Source organism: Fukomys damarensis, unplaced genomic scaffold, assembly GCF_012274545.1.
Source record: "Fukomys damarensis isolate Sample0158 unplaced genomic scaffold, DMR_v1.0_HiC HiC_scaffold_16, whole genome shotgun sequence".
Lineage (NCBI taxonomy): Eukaryota > Metazoa > Chordata > Mammalia > Rodentia > Bathyergidae > Fukomys > Fukomys damarensis.
This window is the reverse complement of record NW_022900928.1, coordinates 111,549,049-111,563,794: the sequence shown is the minus strand read 5'-3', so window position 1 is coordinate 111,563,794 and position 14,746 is coordinate 111,549,049. Positions and strand designations below refer to the sequence as shown.

The 14,746-nt window shown below is 34.2% G+C and overlaps 1 protein-coding gene across 1 annotated transcript in view; it reads left to right on the top strand.

Annotated features, from left to right (window-relative positions):
* Erbb4 (erb-b2 receptor tyrosine kinase 4) overlaps nt 1–14,746 on the top strand; it is a 689,271-nt gene that overhangs the window by 650,551 nt on the left and 23,974 nt on the right. The window contains exon 23 of the mRNA XM_033764601.1: nt 1,106–1,276. Within this exon, the coding sequence (XP_033620492.1) occupies nt 1,106–1,276 (171 nt within the window). The remainder of the gene's footprint in view (nt 1–1,105; nt 1,277–14,746) is intronic.

The following is a 14,746-nucleotide window of genomic DNA, read 5'->3' as shown; positions in this document are numbered from 1 at the left end:
CTTAGAACTCACATAACATTGCTATTGAATGACCAGATAATTATGATCACCACGCACATGAAAAGGTTTTTATCCCCAGACAAACCTTGTAGCACTCTGCCTTTTATTAGCATTATTGGTAAGTCGTATTCATTATTATAATCTTCACCTTTCACAATCCAAGGAAGATGGATTTTTGTTTTAATCTTGTCAATGCTTGAAGAAAAATAATTAAAAATTTCAGTATATTTATATTTAATTTTAAAGAAAAATATTTTAAAACACTTTTTTTGTTTGTTTGGAGAGGTATGCAGTATCCAAGCAATAAATGGATTCATATGAACTGATGTGCGCAGTGAATTAAACATATTTCATATTTGATAGTAGAAACAATAAATTGGATAAGTGTAATCATTTCTCTATTATTATTTTCACCAAAACTATAAACAAATAAACCTTGGATAAACTAAATTATATTCCCTCATGAAAACAAGGTGAGCTTTGTCTTCGTATCAGTAGTCTTGACATCAAGATAAAAGCCAAGTTTTAGGAGATATTGATTCCTAGCTGTTTTTCCCAAAAAATTAACTTTCATAAGTTGAAATTCTTGAATAAAAATTGTATGATTTTGAAAACTAAAACAAAATTATTTAATAAAAAATAAAATGAGAAGGAATGTAACAAAGATTTTGGTGTCTTGTGGAGGTTTCTTTTTTCTGATAACTCTACTGCATCAAACCAACCTTATACGATAAAAGATTGATATAGATTGCCGTTTATTATTTATTCTTAAAGTCACAACCCACATACCATCTTGGCAATGAACCATTACTCTCAAATGTGAAATGAATTTTGCCTACTTTAAAATATCCATAGCAGCCTGTTTTATTACTTTCTAATGGCATTTATCACACTTTATCTGGTATTGTATTTCTTTATCTTACCCTGTCGTACCCAAACACATTATAAGCTTCTTTGTATCTAGTAGCTGTGCCAAACAATTATTTTTCAAAATAAGAAATGAGTGCATGAATTTTGTTAGCCGTTTGTTTTGCTGTTACATAAATTTGCTATGGAGGATGAAGGGAAACATGATTTTTTGTGTGTCTGATGGGCAATCTTTTAGGGTGATGACCGTATGAAGCTTCCCAGTCCAAATGACAGCAAGTTCTTTCAGAATCTCTTGGATGAAGAGGATTTGGAAGATATGATGGATGCTGAGGAATATCTGGTTCCCCAGGCTTTCAACATTCCTCCTCCTATCTACACTTCCAGGGCAAGAATTGACTCAAACAGGGTAAGATGCAATTACCTTACATATAAGTACTATATTACCTTTTGGAAATAAAGTAATGAAAACAAATTGTAAGCTCTAAAATTTCAAAACACCTATATAATTGTACTCCTTGTGAGTTATAGATTAAAAGCTTATCATTCCCACAAGAGTGCATCACGAGAGAGAGAGAGAGAGAGAGAGAGAGGGAGGGAGACAGAGACAGTGTGTTAATTTGGGAGAGAAGTGTAGACAATACAATGTGTATTATGTAATATCTTCAAATTTTTATGAACATTGTCTCCATCTTTAGTTAATTAAATTAAAAAAATTTTAAAGACCTATTTAAATTGATAAGGTTATATACATGTAAATAATGAAAGTTCTTACAAAGTAGGCTTTCTGTTGTTTTCTCTTGAAAAAAATAATATATTAGTCAAGAAGTAATACTGAAAAGCACACTTTCACTCATTTATGAAACATTAAATATTTTCTGTCAAGTTTAAATGCAAATGCACAAAAAATGCAATCATTGAGTTAAAATCAGTTGCACTAAAAGCACAACTGAATGAAATCTAAGACATAGATTTAAGTTTTGGATTAATTGTGAAAGGAATTTACATTTTATTTAAAATATTAAATACACTTTATAAATAGCGTTCTTCTCTAACAGCCATCAAATCCACCAATTTATTTTCAAAAATTCGTTTATCATCCATCCATCATTCATAAAGTATGACTGAGTGAGAAGCATTAACCTAAATTTGAGATGCAATGAATTTTGACCTAATTCCTGTTGTAATGAAGTACCCAGGGTGATGAAAGTGTCACACAGATGGGGAGACTACGGCCAGTGTGACAAACGCTGTGCTGTGACCAATACAGTACGTGGGAAGGCAGTGAATTCATTTCTGCAGTTTCTTCCACTGACCAGATGCCAAACATGATGCTCATGTTTTGAGGGGAAAACAATGCTTCCTCTGAGTCTTCCCCACCATCTCTGTGACTCCTGAACCAAGAGTGTCCCTTTTTTCGTGACCAAATGAAGGTGTTTGCTTGATTCCAGATAGTAATAATAAAGAAATACCTATGATTTGCTATTCAACACCCATGTATTAATGCTCTTAGTCCTTAAAACAATTCCATGAGGTGGTCCTGGTACTACTATTATGTCCTCACTAAAAATGAAAAACCTCCGCAGAGAAGTTAGGTAATGTGAATAGTGTCAGAGCTAACCAGAGGGAAGGTAGACTCTTAACACAAGCTGTCTGTCTTTACTGCAGTATGCTATGGCATTAGTTTTTGAAACATGTTGTTTTTGTGATATGATTGTTTTTCTTGGCATTGAGGACCTCACTGTTTAGAACACATATCCTCTGATAAATTTATCCCAGGGATTCACTTACAAAATGCATCCCTGAACCTGTTCACACCTTTTATCATTCTACTTTGATTTAAAAGGTCTGAGGTAGAAAGAGGCAAAACGGGGACCTCAATGAATGTTTCTTTTTTATCAAAAACTATATTACTGGGTGCGGTGGCGCACGCCTGTAATCCCAGTACTCGGGAGGCTGAGGCAGGAGGATTGCTGTGAGTTTGAGACCAGCCTGGCCTACAAAGTGAGTTCCATGTCAGTCTCAACTACATAGTGAAACCCTGTCTCAAAAAACAAAACAAACAAACAAACAAACAACAACAACAACAACAAAAAAAACTATATTACTGCAGCCCTTATTTAAGCTTTCAGTTTCTCACACTAGAGAAACTATCCGGTATTTACCCGTGTGCCCTGTTTATTTCACTTTCAGTTTCTCACACCAGAGAAACTATTTGGTATTTACACATTTGTCCCATTAATTTCACTTAAGAATATGTCCTCAGTGTGCACCCACTTAGCTATAAATGTGTCTAGGTTCTTGTTCGTTATGACTTAGTTGTACTTAATTTTATAAAAAACAAAACAAAACAAAAAAACACATCTTTATCCAGTCTCCAGTTGATGGGCATTTGGGCTGCTTCCAAGTTTTAGCTATCATGAATTATGCTGCTATGAACATGGGTGAGCATATATCGCTGTGGTATGATTCTTATTCTTCTGGGAAGATACCCAGCAGGGGAATAGGTGGGTCAGATGGAATTCCTAATCCTAGTTCTTTGAGGTATCTCCATACTGATTTCCACAGTGGCTGCACCAGTCTACACTCCCCCCAGCAGTGGAGCAGGGCTCCTCTTTCCCCACATCCCCACCAGCATTTGTTTTTGATTGATTTCATGGAAGCAGCCATTCTTTCTGGGGTGAGGTGGAATCTCAGTGTTGTTCTCATCTGCATCTCTCGAATGACCACTGATGTGGAACATTTTTTCATATGTTTATTTGCTATTTCTACTCCTTTGTCTGAGAAATATCTGTTCATTTTTTGATGCCCATTTTTGGATTGGGTCTTTAAATTTGGCAGATCTTATTTTTTAAAATTCTCTAAATATTCTAGATAGTAGACCTTGGTCTGACTAACAAGCTAGTGGAGTTTTTCCCACATTGTGCATTGTCTCTTCATGCTGTTGGTGGTTTCTCTTGCTATGCAGAAGCTTTTTAACAAGAAGAGATCCCAGTTGCTGATTCTTTTTGTACTAGTTCCCGTGCTACTGAGGACTTTATAAAGTCTTTTCCTGTAACAATGTGAAAACTATACTTTTAAAGAGCTTTTATAAATTAATAACTGACTTGTATTCATGGGCAACTGAGGTTTTGTTTATAAAATCTTTTCCTACACCCAAAAGTTCTACCTAACCTCTCTTCTAGCCTGTTTAGTGTTTCTGTTTTAATATTTAGATCTTTGATCCATTTTGATTTTAGTTTAGTGTATGATGAGGGATGTAAGTTTAGTTTTAATCTTTGGCAAGTTGAAACCCAGTTATTCCAGCACCACTTATTAAAGAGGCTAATCTTTCCTCCACTGAGGAGAGGGTGTTTGGCTCCTTTGTTGGAGAAAAGGTGGCTGAGTATGTCTGAAGTTGTTTCTGCATCTTCTAATCTTTTCCGCCATCCTCAGTCTGTTTTGTTTTTTGTTTTTGTTTGTTTATTTTGTTTATTTTTTTTTTACCAGTACCATACTGGGTTTTTTTTTGTTTTGTTCTCTCTCTTTCTTTCTTTCTTTCTTTCTTTTTTTTTTGTACCAGGGATCAAACTTGGAACTTTGCACTTACAAGGCAGGTGGCAGAACCACAGAGCTAAATCGCTGGCCCCATGCTGTTTTTATCACAGTAGCTTTGTAGGATAATTTTAAATTGAGGATTATGATACCCTCTGCCTTGCCTTTATTGTCTAGAATTGCTTTTGCTACTTTATATCTCTTCTTATTCCAAATAAATTTTGGGTTTTTTTTCTCAAGTCCTGTGGGGTACGCTCCTGGCATTTCAAATGGGATTGCATTGAATCTACATAGCAGTTTTAGAAGTATGGCCATTTTTATTATATTGGTTCTCCTTATCCAAAACAAGGGATGTCTTTCCATTTTCTTATATCCTTTTCAATCTATTTTTTCAGAGTACTGTAGTCTTCAGAATAGAGTCCTTTGATTTATAGGTTGATTGCTATGTATTTAATTTTTTTGGATGCTATTGTGAAAGAAGTTGTTTGTCCAGTTCCTCTCTCAGTGAGTCTGTTGTTCATGTACTAGAAGGCTATTGATTTTTGTGTGTTGACCTTATATCCCTCTATTCTACTGAATTTAGTTATTTAGTCTAGAAAACTTTTGGTAGAGTTCTTGGGGTCTTCTATATAGAGTATAATGCCATCTTCAAATGATGACAATTTAACTTCTTCATTTTCTTTCTTTATTCTTATTTTTTTTTCTTTTATTTAATTGTTGTAGCTAATGTTTCTAGAAATATATTAAACAGGAATGGTGACAGTGGACATCCTTGTCATGTTCGTGATTTTAGCATGAAGGATTTCAGTTATTTGACCATTTAGTGTGGTGGCCGTTGATTTTTTCATAGATGGCTTTTATTAAGTTGAGATAAAGAACATCTATTCCAATTCTTTGTAGTTTTTTTTTAATCAAAAATGGTTGTTAGGGCTGGAGATTTAGCTCAGTCTTGCCACCACCTGACTCACAAACACGAGGACCCGAGTTTGATCCCCAGTAGCAAAAAACAAAAAAAGCATGCTTTATTTTGTTGAACACTGTTGTTGCATCTATTGAGATGATCATATGGTTTTTGTCCTTGGGTCTCTTAAAATAGTTTATTATATTTATTGATTTACATATGTTGAATCATCCCTGCAACTCTGGGCTGAATCTCACTTGGTCAGGGTGTATGAACTTCTTGATGGTCTTCTGTATTCTGTTTGCTAGTATCTTATTGAGGATTTTTGCATTTATGTTCATTAGGGAGATTGGCCTGTAGTTCTCTATTTTGGTTGGGTCTCTCTCTGCTTTTGGAATCAAGGTTATGCTTGCTTCCAGGGATGAATTTTGGAGTATTACTTCCCTTTCAATTTCTTGAAGAGTTTAAACAGTAGTAACACTAGTTCTTCTCTGAATGTCTTGTGGAATTCAGCAGTAAAGCCATCAGGACTTGGGCTTTTTTATTGATAAATTCTTAATTATATTTGCAATTTAATTGACTGATATTGGGTTGTTTAGAATTTTTAGGTCTTCTCCGTTCAACTTTGACAATTCCTATGTTTCTAGAAAAATGTCTAGTTCTTCTATGTTTCCCATCTATTGGCATATGGGTTCTCAAAGTAAGTATTGCTGTCTGTTGTAATTTCAATCTTTTCATTCCTAATTGCATGGATTTGAGTCCTTTCTTTCTTTTTATGAGGTTGGCTAAGTGTCAATTTTGTTTATTTTTTCAAAGAACCAATTCTTGATTTCATTGGCTTTTTCTTTGTTTCTGTGTATCATTCTCTTTGTCTCCATTGCATTGATTGAGCTCACTCTATTTTCCTAATATGAGTATTCACCGCTATGAATTTTCCTCATAAGACTGCTTTCATTATGTCCCATAGATTCTTATATGGTGTATTGGCACTGTCATTTAATTGTAGAAATTTCCTGATTTCTTCTTTAATTTCCTCTGTGACCCATTGGTTTTTCAGGAGTATGTTGTTCAATTTCCATGTATTTATGTAATTCTTGTGGTTTCTTTTATATTGATCTCCAGTTTCATCGCACTGTGATCTGATAATATACAAGGGATGACTTCACTTCCTTTGCATTTACTTAAACATGTCCTATGAGAAAGTGTGTGGTCTATTTTGGAGAACCTCCCATGTGAATCTGAAAAAACGTGTATTCTGACTTCATGGGGTGGAAAACTCTGTAAAAATCTGTTGTCTATTTATTCAAGAGTTTTGTTGAGTTCTAGTATTTTGTTGTTTACTTTCTGTCTAGTTGATCTACCTGTTTGTGATAGTGGGGCATTGAGATTCCCCTCTACTGTTCTATTAATGCTTATTTGATTTTTCATGTCCATTAATATTTGTTTTATATAGTTGGGTGCACTAGTATTGGGTGCATATATATTTATGATTGTCATCTCTTCCTCTTGGATTTTTCCCTTTCAAGGATGTAGTGCCCTTCTTTGTCTCTCTTAATTAGTGTTGGTTTGAAATCCAGTTGATCTGCAAATAGGATAGATATTCCTGCTTTTTTTCAGGTTCCTGTCACATGGAGTATTGTTTTCTACCTTTTATCTCTCAGTCTCTGAGTTTCTTTTTGAATTAAGTTTATTTCTTGTATGCAGTGTATGTTTTGGATTTTGCTTCTTTGACTCATTTTGCCAGTCTATTTCTTTTGATTGGTGAATTGAGACTATTAACATTGACAGTTATAATTGATGTGTACTGACTTATCCTTGTAATTACCTTTTCCTGTTCTTGAATATACCCCCATTGCATTTGATTTCTTATCATGCCTGATGGATTCATTCTGCTAGGCTTCCTGGGTTGTGACTCTCATTGTCTTTTCCTAGGATATTGTTTAAATTTCTTTGGAGTGTTGGTTTTGTATTCATGCAGTTCCTCAGGTGTTGTTTGTCATGAAGGTATCTTATTTCTCCATCAATTTTGAAAGATAGTTTTGCAGGGTACACCAATCTGGTTAGGAGGCTGTTTTCCTTTAGAATTTAAAATACTTCACCCCAAGCTCTTTTTGACTTGAGGGTTTGTGTTTAGAAGTCTGGTGTGAGTATGATGGGCTTTCCTTTGTATGTAATTTGTTTATTTTCTCTAACTGCTTGTAGAATTTTGTTCTGCTATTGGGTTTCTGGAATCTTGACAATTACATGCCTAGGTGTAGATTTTTTTTTTTTTAATCACAGCTAGTTGGAGTCCTATATGCCTCACTTACCTATATGTCAAATTATTTTTCCCTGCTTGGGAAGTTTTCAGCCATTACTTCTATGAATAGTTTTTTTTTTTTTACGTGATTTGCACTTTCTCTTGTTTCTTCATTACTCCCATCAGTCTTATGTTATTCTTCTTTCTATCATCTAGCAGCTTCTGGGTTGATTTCTTGTGGGCTCTTGATATTTTTAAGAAATCTTTCTTTTCTTGGTCACTAATCACCATCCTATCTTCTATAGCTGATACTCTGTCCTCACATTGGCTCATTCTGCTGCATAAACTTTCAGTGGAGGATTTAATCTCCTGGGTATCTGTTTTATGGATTGCATTTGTTTTCTATGCTGGGATTCCGTCATGTTCCTTGGCTCCTCTATTTTCTTATCTGTGTCTGCTTTAGAATTATTAATCATGTCTTTCACTACGGACACAATCACTGTTCTTATCTGAGAAATTATTTCTGATTTTATATTTTCTAGATCGTCTTTTGTTGCCAGTTCAGGGAGTTCAGATGGTTGACTATCAGATTGTTCCATCTCATTATCCCTTGGGATTGCCTTTGGTGATCTGGAAGTCTGGTTTTGAAACTTATGTGTCTTCTCTTTTTAACCAATGAAGTCTGCTGCACCTTTTTTGAGGTGATTCTTTGCTCTCCCAGTAAGCTTCAATTCTCAGCAAGCCTCAGAGAGCCCTTCTTACTGCTGCTCACCACTGCACCAGTACCTCAGTTCAGAATGATGACCTTCTTGATCCCCATACCAGGATGTCCAGACAGCCTTCTGACTGGGGACTGCATGCCTGTGTAGCTGTTTTTTAGGCAGGCCTTTGGCTGCAGCCTGTGCGCCCAAGCCACTGGTGTCTAGGTAGGGCATTGGTTCTAAATTCCTCCCCTTTTTTAGGACTGGGGAAGTAGCTTAGAAAATGATATATTAGTTTCCTGGCATGCAGAAAGCCCTTTGATTGCCAGTATAAATAAGTAAATAATAAATAAATAAACTATGTTTTTGGTTCATGGCTAAATTTTGTACTGAGGACATTTTAAAGTGAATTTTGGTGGAATATTTTAAAGCATATTTGATAAACTTCAAAGCCAAACAGTAGAACTATTTTTACATGAACCTTACTCCTCACTAACCTTGAAGGTCTACATAGATTATAAAGAGGAAAATTTGCAACTTTGTTTTTTCAGTTTTCAAATAGAACAAACAGTACCTATCTGATTTGAATGTTAGGCAGTTTATGTATTTATAAGCAATTAAATATTACCCTTCTTTGAGAATTGGCCAAATTTTATCTGTACTTATCTTTGTCAATGTCATATATTATATAAAAATCACATCTGCATTATGTTTTCTATCCATTATCTATGAAAAGACTATTGATGCAGTGCCACTTGGCAAGCAAATTATTTCTGTGAATGTGTTTTAATATCAAATAACGTCCATAAACTATTTCACCTACAGTGTTTTTATTTTTTTAAATTTCATATGAATTTTGGTGAATTTTAACTTTAAAGTAATGAATCAGTTTTAAATACAATATTGATATTTTCCCAAAAAGTTGATGGAGCAAATTCAAATAGTGCTGGAAAATATTAATGTATTTTACAGCTGAAGTTATGTTAGATACACTTTGACTAGTATCTCAAATATTTTTAGCAAAGTAGTGTGCCAGAAGCACTTTTGGCATGCTGCAAACAGAAGAATGTAAGAAGCTGCCTAGTGTAGTCAATGCTCGACAGTATAGAACTAAGGAAATATTAACCAAATAAAGATTACTATGACAAGGGAGTCAGCCACCATCACTTCAGCTTTGGCAGAAACTAAAAGTCACACAGAGTGGAAAACATTATAGGGAAGAAAGGTGAGGAAGGCTTGAGGCCTGGGGAAGCTGCAAGGAGACTGACTAGAAATGATTTGTTGGCTGTATATATTTGGCTTTCTCTAGTTTGTCCCAGGTTAGAAGCAAGAACAAAAATTAGGAAACTCTCATTTATTAACCAAGTTCTGGCCATTGGTGTGCAACTGTTATTGAAGTTCCTGTTCTGCTTGGTGAATTTTTTACTACAGAAAGCAGCAGCCGCAGTATGGTTTCCTGCAAACCCATCTTACTTAAAGAAATCTGACTTCCTGAGACGCTCAGTATAGATGAGAGGGGTTGTTTTCTGGCGAGGTTGCTGTAGGTTGTGGGTTAAATTTATTTGTGCATATAGTCCAATTATTTCTCCTTTGTGTATTATTTGTCAATTAGTTCTTCCGTATAGTCCTTTGTTCTAGATATTTTGAAATATGTATTGTCTAATATTTTCAATTAAATGTTCAGTACAATTTTTTACTTTATGCATTGTTAAGAGGGAAAATTCAGTCTTTTTTTTCTTTTACGTCATCTAGGTTTATATTTATTTAACATAATGAATTACATGTAAGTGCAACAGCAATGAATAACATGCAGATACATTGATGGATTGGGGGTATTTTAGCTTTAATAACATCAGAAAACTTAATGTAAAAGCTTTAGTGTAATTTTAGGGAGGAAGGCATAGTTTAAGGATCATTTGGTTATTTGTGATGAAAATTTAAGGGATTAAGTGTCCCATTTCTTTCAAATTATATAATTTCATAGGTATGCATAAAAATTATGTGTTAATAAAAATAAAAACATATGAACTCACCTAACTCTCAGTTTCCCAGACCAAGTTGAAGACCAAGTAATTAGTTCCCACATTCTTGTGAAATACATGGATTATCACAATTCATCTCCATTTCTATCCTGCCCATTAAGTAACTACATTTATAAATTAGGCTCAAACTTTGATCAGTTTCTAAAGTATTGATTATAAATTCCATATTTTCACTGTCAAGAAAATATTATTATATTTACTTTAATTTTCACCAATATCACTTTGTCCTCAGATAAGGTTTTGTAACTTAAATGTTTTAGTAAGGTTACCACACAGAATGTAATTACCTTTAAACTTTTATGAATTTTACCCCCACCTAGCAAATCTTTGATGTCGCACAGAGGATTTGTGATATTATACTAAATGTGCTTCTTAATAATTGTAAAATTATTAAGCTTAAAAATTTAGGTAAAATTATAATGTAGAAATAATGATGTAATTGTTAATGATGACATTTGAAAACATGAGATCTGTAATTTGGTTTGCATTTATACTTATTAAAGGAAAATAGTGACTTCTTTATGAAATAATAAAAACTTTACAGTAACATCAGCTAAAACATACTGAGTGCTTACCAGAACATAGATATTATTCTAACTGCTTTAAAAGTTTTACTTTATTTCATAAAGTCCTATGAGTAGCAACAAAGGTTAGTCCCATTTCAAGAGTTAAGAAAACTGAAGATTGAAGAGTGTAAGTAAGAGATGGTAAGAGACAGAACTAATCACTGAGTCTACAGATGTTAAGAGACAGAGCTGATCTGTGAGTCCAGTGTTCAATAGTCATGTATGGAGGTCAAATTCCTAAAATAATAGAATGCCTGAGGAAGGGATGTTATTGTGGGGGGGGTGTAGTTAGGTACTTTGTGCCACTGATAGAACTAAAAGTTTTCATTCACTTAATGGTAATATGGATACAAGAAACTAAATTGGAAGTCAGTAATCTCAGATTCTGGGAATAGCTCTGATTTGTATTTTAACCTTGGTCATATCACTTAATCAGGCTTGGTTTCTCCAGTGATAATAAGAGTAAAACAAATAATATATAAGCTTTTTCCAATTTTAAAATTGCCTTATTATAGAATGACTTTCCAGAATAATAACTGTATTTTGTGCATGTATATATATATTATTATAGAAATATTTAATTGGAAAGTGACCACAAACACTTTGGGTTACTTCTCTGCACAAATATTTCTCCTTCCATGATTAAATATAGAAGAGTAAATCCTACAGATACAAATTAAGGAAGCATTTCACAGCTAGGTAATTCAGTGGTAGAATGTTGTAATGATATAACAAGGTTATTCTGGTTGCAATTTACCAAGGATCAATATCAATTCTAACAAAGCCTGCTACGGGATGATAAATGCTTACAGTTTCAGGATATTGGTTTTACATTTGGTCCTAAATATGTCGAGGTTTTCTGCATTTTATCTTTGATGGGATGCTTGAGTTTTTGTGTTTTGTTTTGTTGTCTTTGCTTTTGCTTTTTGTCTACTAAACCAAAATGAGGAGCTCTTCTTGTTAAGACACTTCATAGCATAGCTTTTTGGTATCTTTTTATCTCAGAGTGTTCTCTGTCTATTACTGAAAATATTAGGCATTATGGAAAAAAGATAAATGAAGGCAAATGTGCATAAGAGTCAGAGAAAATCATACTAGCTGTAGTTTTGTGGAAGAAGACTTGGGCTTTGTATTAGACACTTTCCATTGCTGTTAAAAAATATTCTCCCACTTGCAGTCTAAAAGGGGAGAGGCTACTTTGGCTCACAGTGTCAGTAGATTCAGTTATCATAGGTTGCTTCAAGGCAGAAACAGAAGAGTGAATATAGGCCAGGAAGCAGGGAAAAAGATAAGATCCAGGGATAAGAATGACACTTCCAAGCCACAGCCTGTGACCCCCTCCTTCCCACCAGGTCCCACCTCTACATAGGAGACTCTGGGGAGAAGCTGTTGATCTAAATCATAACAAAATTGGAATGGATATGAGGAAACAGACCTAGAATAGGCCAGAAAGAAGACAAAGCAGTACAAAACCAAATAAAACCTCCATATGAACAAATGTAAGGAAATATGTTTTTCAGATACTACGAAAAAGTATCCTAGTTTTTACAGTATTTCTACATTACACAACCTGGAAAGCATTTGTTGATAAGGAGTAAAGTGGTATTTCTCCCAATTTTCCTGTTTCTCAGTAAACATTATAAACTTTTAAAATGTGATATCAAAATCTCTTCTTTCTAAATGACCCAATTCAAAATAAAGTTTGGTCTTTCTTAAAAATAGCTCTTGAATTCCTTTTATTTCTTCTGCCACAACTGTTAATTCAGGCCCTCATCACTTCACAAAAATTCATACCATATTCCAGATATGGTGTTGCTTACCTATGATCCAAGCATTTGGGAGGCTGAGGCAGAAGGATTACATGGACTTTGAGGCCAGTCTAGGCTATATTAATGAGGTCATGGCCAACCAGAAATACATAGTGAGATCTTTCTAAAAAAAGAAAAAAAATCCTACAGTATTCCCAAACCTATCTTTATGAGTGCTTTGTTTTGTTTTGATTCAGAAAACAAATAATTGACTCAGTTTCCAGATACAGGTATACGGTGTTTCTTTTATGCCAAAGAGAAATGACTACTGAATTTTTCCAGTGCTTAATCATTTATTGGCACCATTTTTCATTTATTCTTCTACATTTTTTAGAGTACACTATTCTATTATTTTCATCAGTGGGACAAACTTGAATGATATATGTTTTATTACATTTCTCTTTATATGATGTATAATCATATTGTCACTAACAGTTGAGGGATTTTTGAACATTTATCCTAGGAAATGCCTTGGTCATTCCAGTTGACCAGTCACAGTAATTTATTTTCCAGTGCTCTGAGCTCACATGCACAAAATTGCCCTGAGCTGCAAGCATTATTCCAACATTGATCTCTTTCAAATATACATCATGTTATTTCTTTCTCTTTTACTTTGGAGGTGTGGATGATTTGTTTTAGTAAAAACATTATATGTCTTTATAAATTATAGATGTTTCTCTTTAATAAGACCAAGCATTAAATTGCATTCATTTGTTCTTCTATATTCTTAGAGATTGCAGGGGATATCAAAATATTGTGATCTTGCTGATTCTCTACTAACCAGATATTTAGAACTTTCCAGCTTCAAGCTTGGGGCAGGAGGAGAGTTTGGAAATAAATGCAGAAATTTTAATGCATTAATTTTGGTATATAATAGTCCACATTCACATTTACACCGAGATACCAGGCTCTTGTTATCATATGGACAAATACCCTTCCATCTCATTTGCTAATCCACTGCCCTTTCTTTACCTATCATATGTGTCCTTCTCTGGACAATTGATTCAATCAGCATTCTTTGAAAAGAAATGTGCCCAGTGTGATTTGTCTTTAGCCACTGTATGTAGATGAACTCTAAGCGTCGTAATCTGTACCACTGAGATGCAGTATTGTACTGTGATGTATATGTGTGGTGATTATTTACTCAGGGAGTGTTAAGGGTGGAAGGGAAGTTAAAGAATTTCTACTTCAAACTGTCTGAGGTGTAAACTGCTTTATAGATGTGTAAACTGATACTGGAAAAGATAAAACTTAGCCCAGGGTCCTTATGCTTCTAATAGAGAGATAGGAAGCCATACTGCAATCCTTCAGGTCTTAGCCTGTTAGTCAGGCTTCTGTTGGCTCTGTCAATTTGTTTTTGCTGGTCAAAACCATGGAAATCTTGATTTTGACATCAAGTCTAATGAGATTTATTATCAACTGCTTTATAGCACTCCTGCTGGGAGTGCAATGAGAAGCCAGAGCCCCTGCTGCTGTTTTGCCTCTTCTATTTATGTTTCTGAGAGACTCCCTGTAATCAAGAGTTAATGGTTTAGGAAGATCAAATGGAATTCATAGAGCCAAAATCCAGGCAAAAAGCAGGGAGACTAGTGAATGTGTTTGGATCTAGTAATTACACACTTAAAGATAAAATGACCCTTACAAGTTTAACAAATGTTTCAAAAATTTGAAACACAAATAGACCTTGTATTTATTGATCACATATTTATATGCTATGCTCTGCTTTGAGGTTTTTATGTTTATTACCTTCAATCCTCACAACAGGGTAAGTAGAAGGCATTACTATTCCCATTCTACAAGAGCCAAAAAATGAAACACAGAGTGGCATAATGTCTGTATGTAAGCTTCTAGCACATGTGGAATTTGAACCCAGATTTACTTTTAATTCTCAGACATTGTTGGTAAAAGAAATGGAAAAACTAACATAGCATCACCAGTAAATAATAAGTAAACAAAATATAAGTATTAACCCAATAAGTACTGAAGTTCTTTAAAAGATAGTACCAATTTCTAGTTTCTTGGACTTTTTAAATATTTGGGACAGTTTTAATGAAATGATTTTTTTTTTTTTTTTTTTTTTTTTTTTTC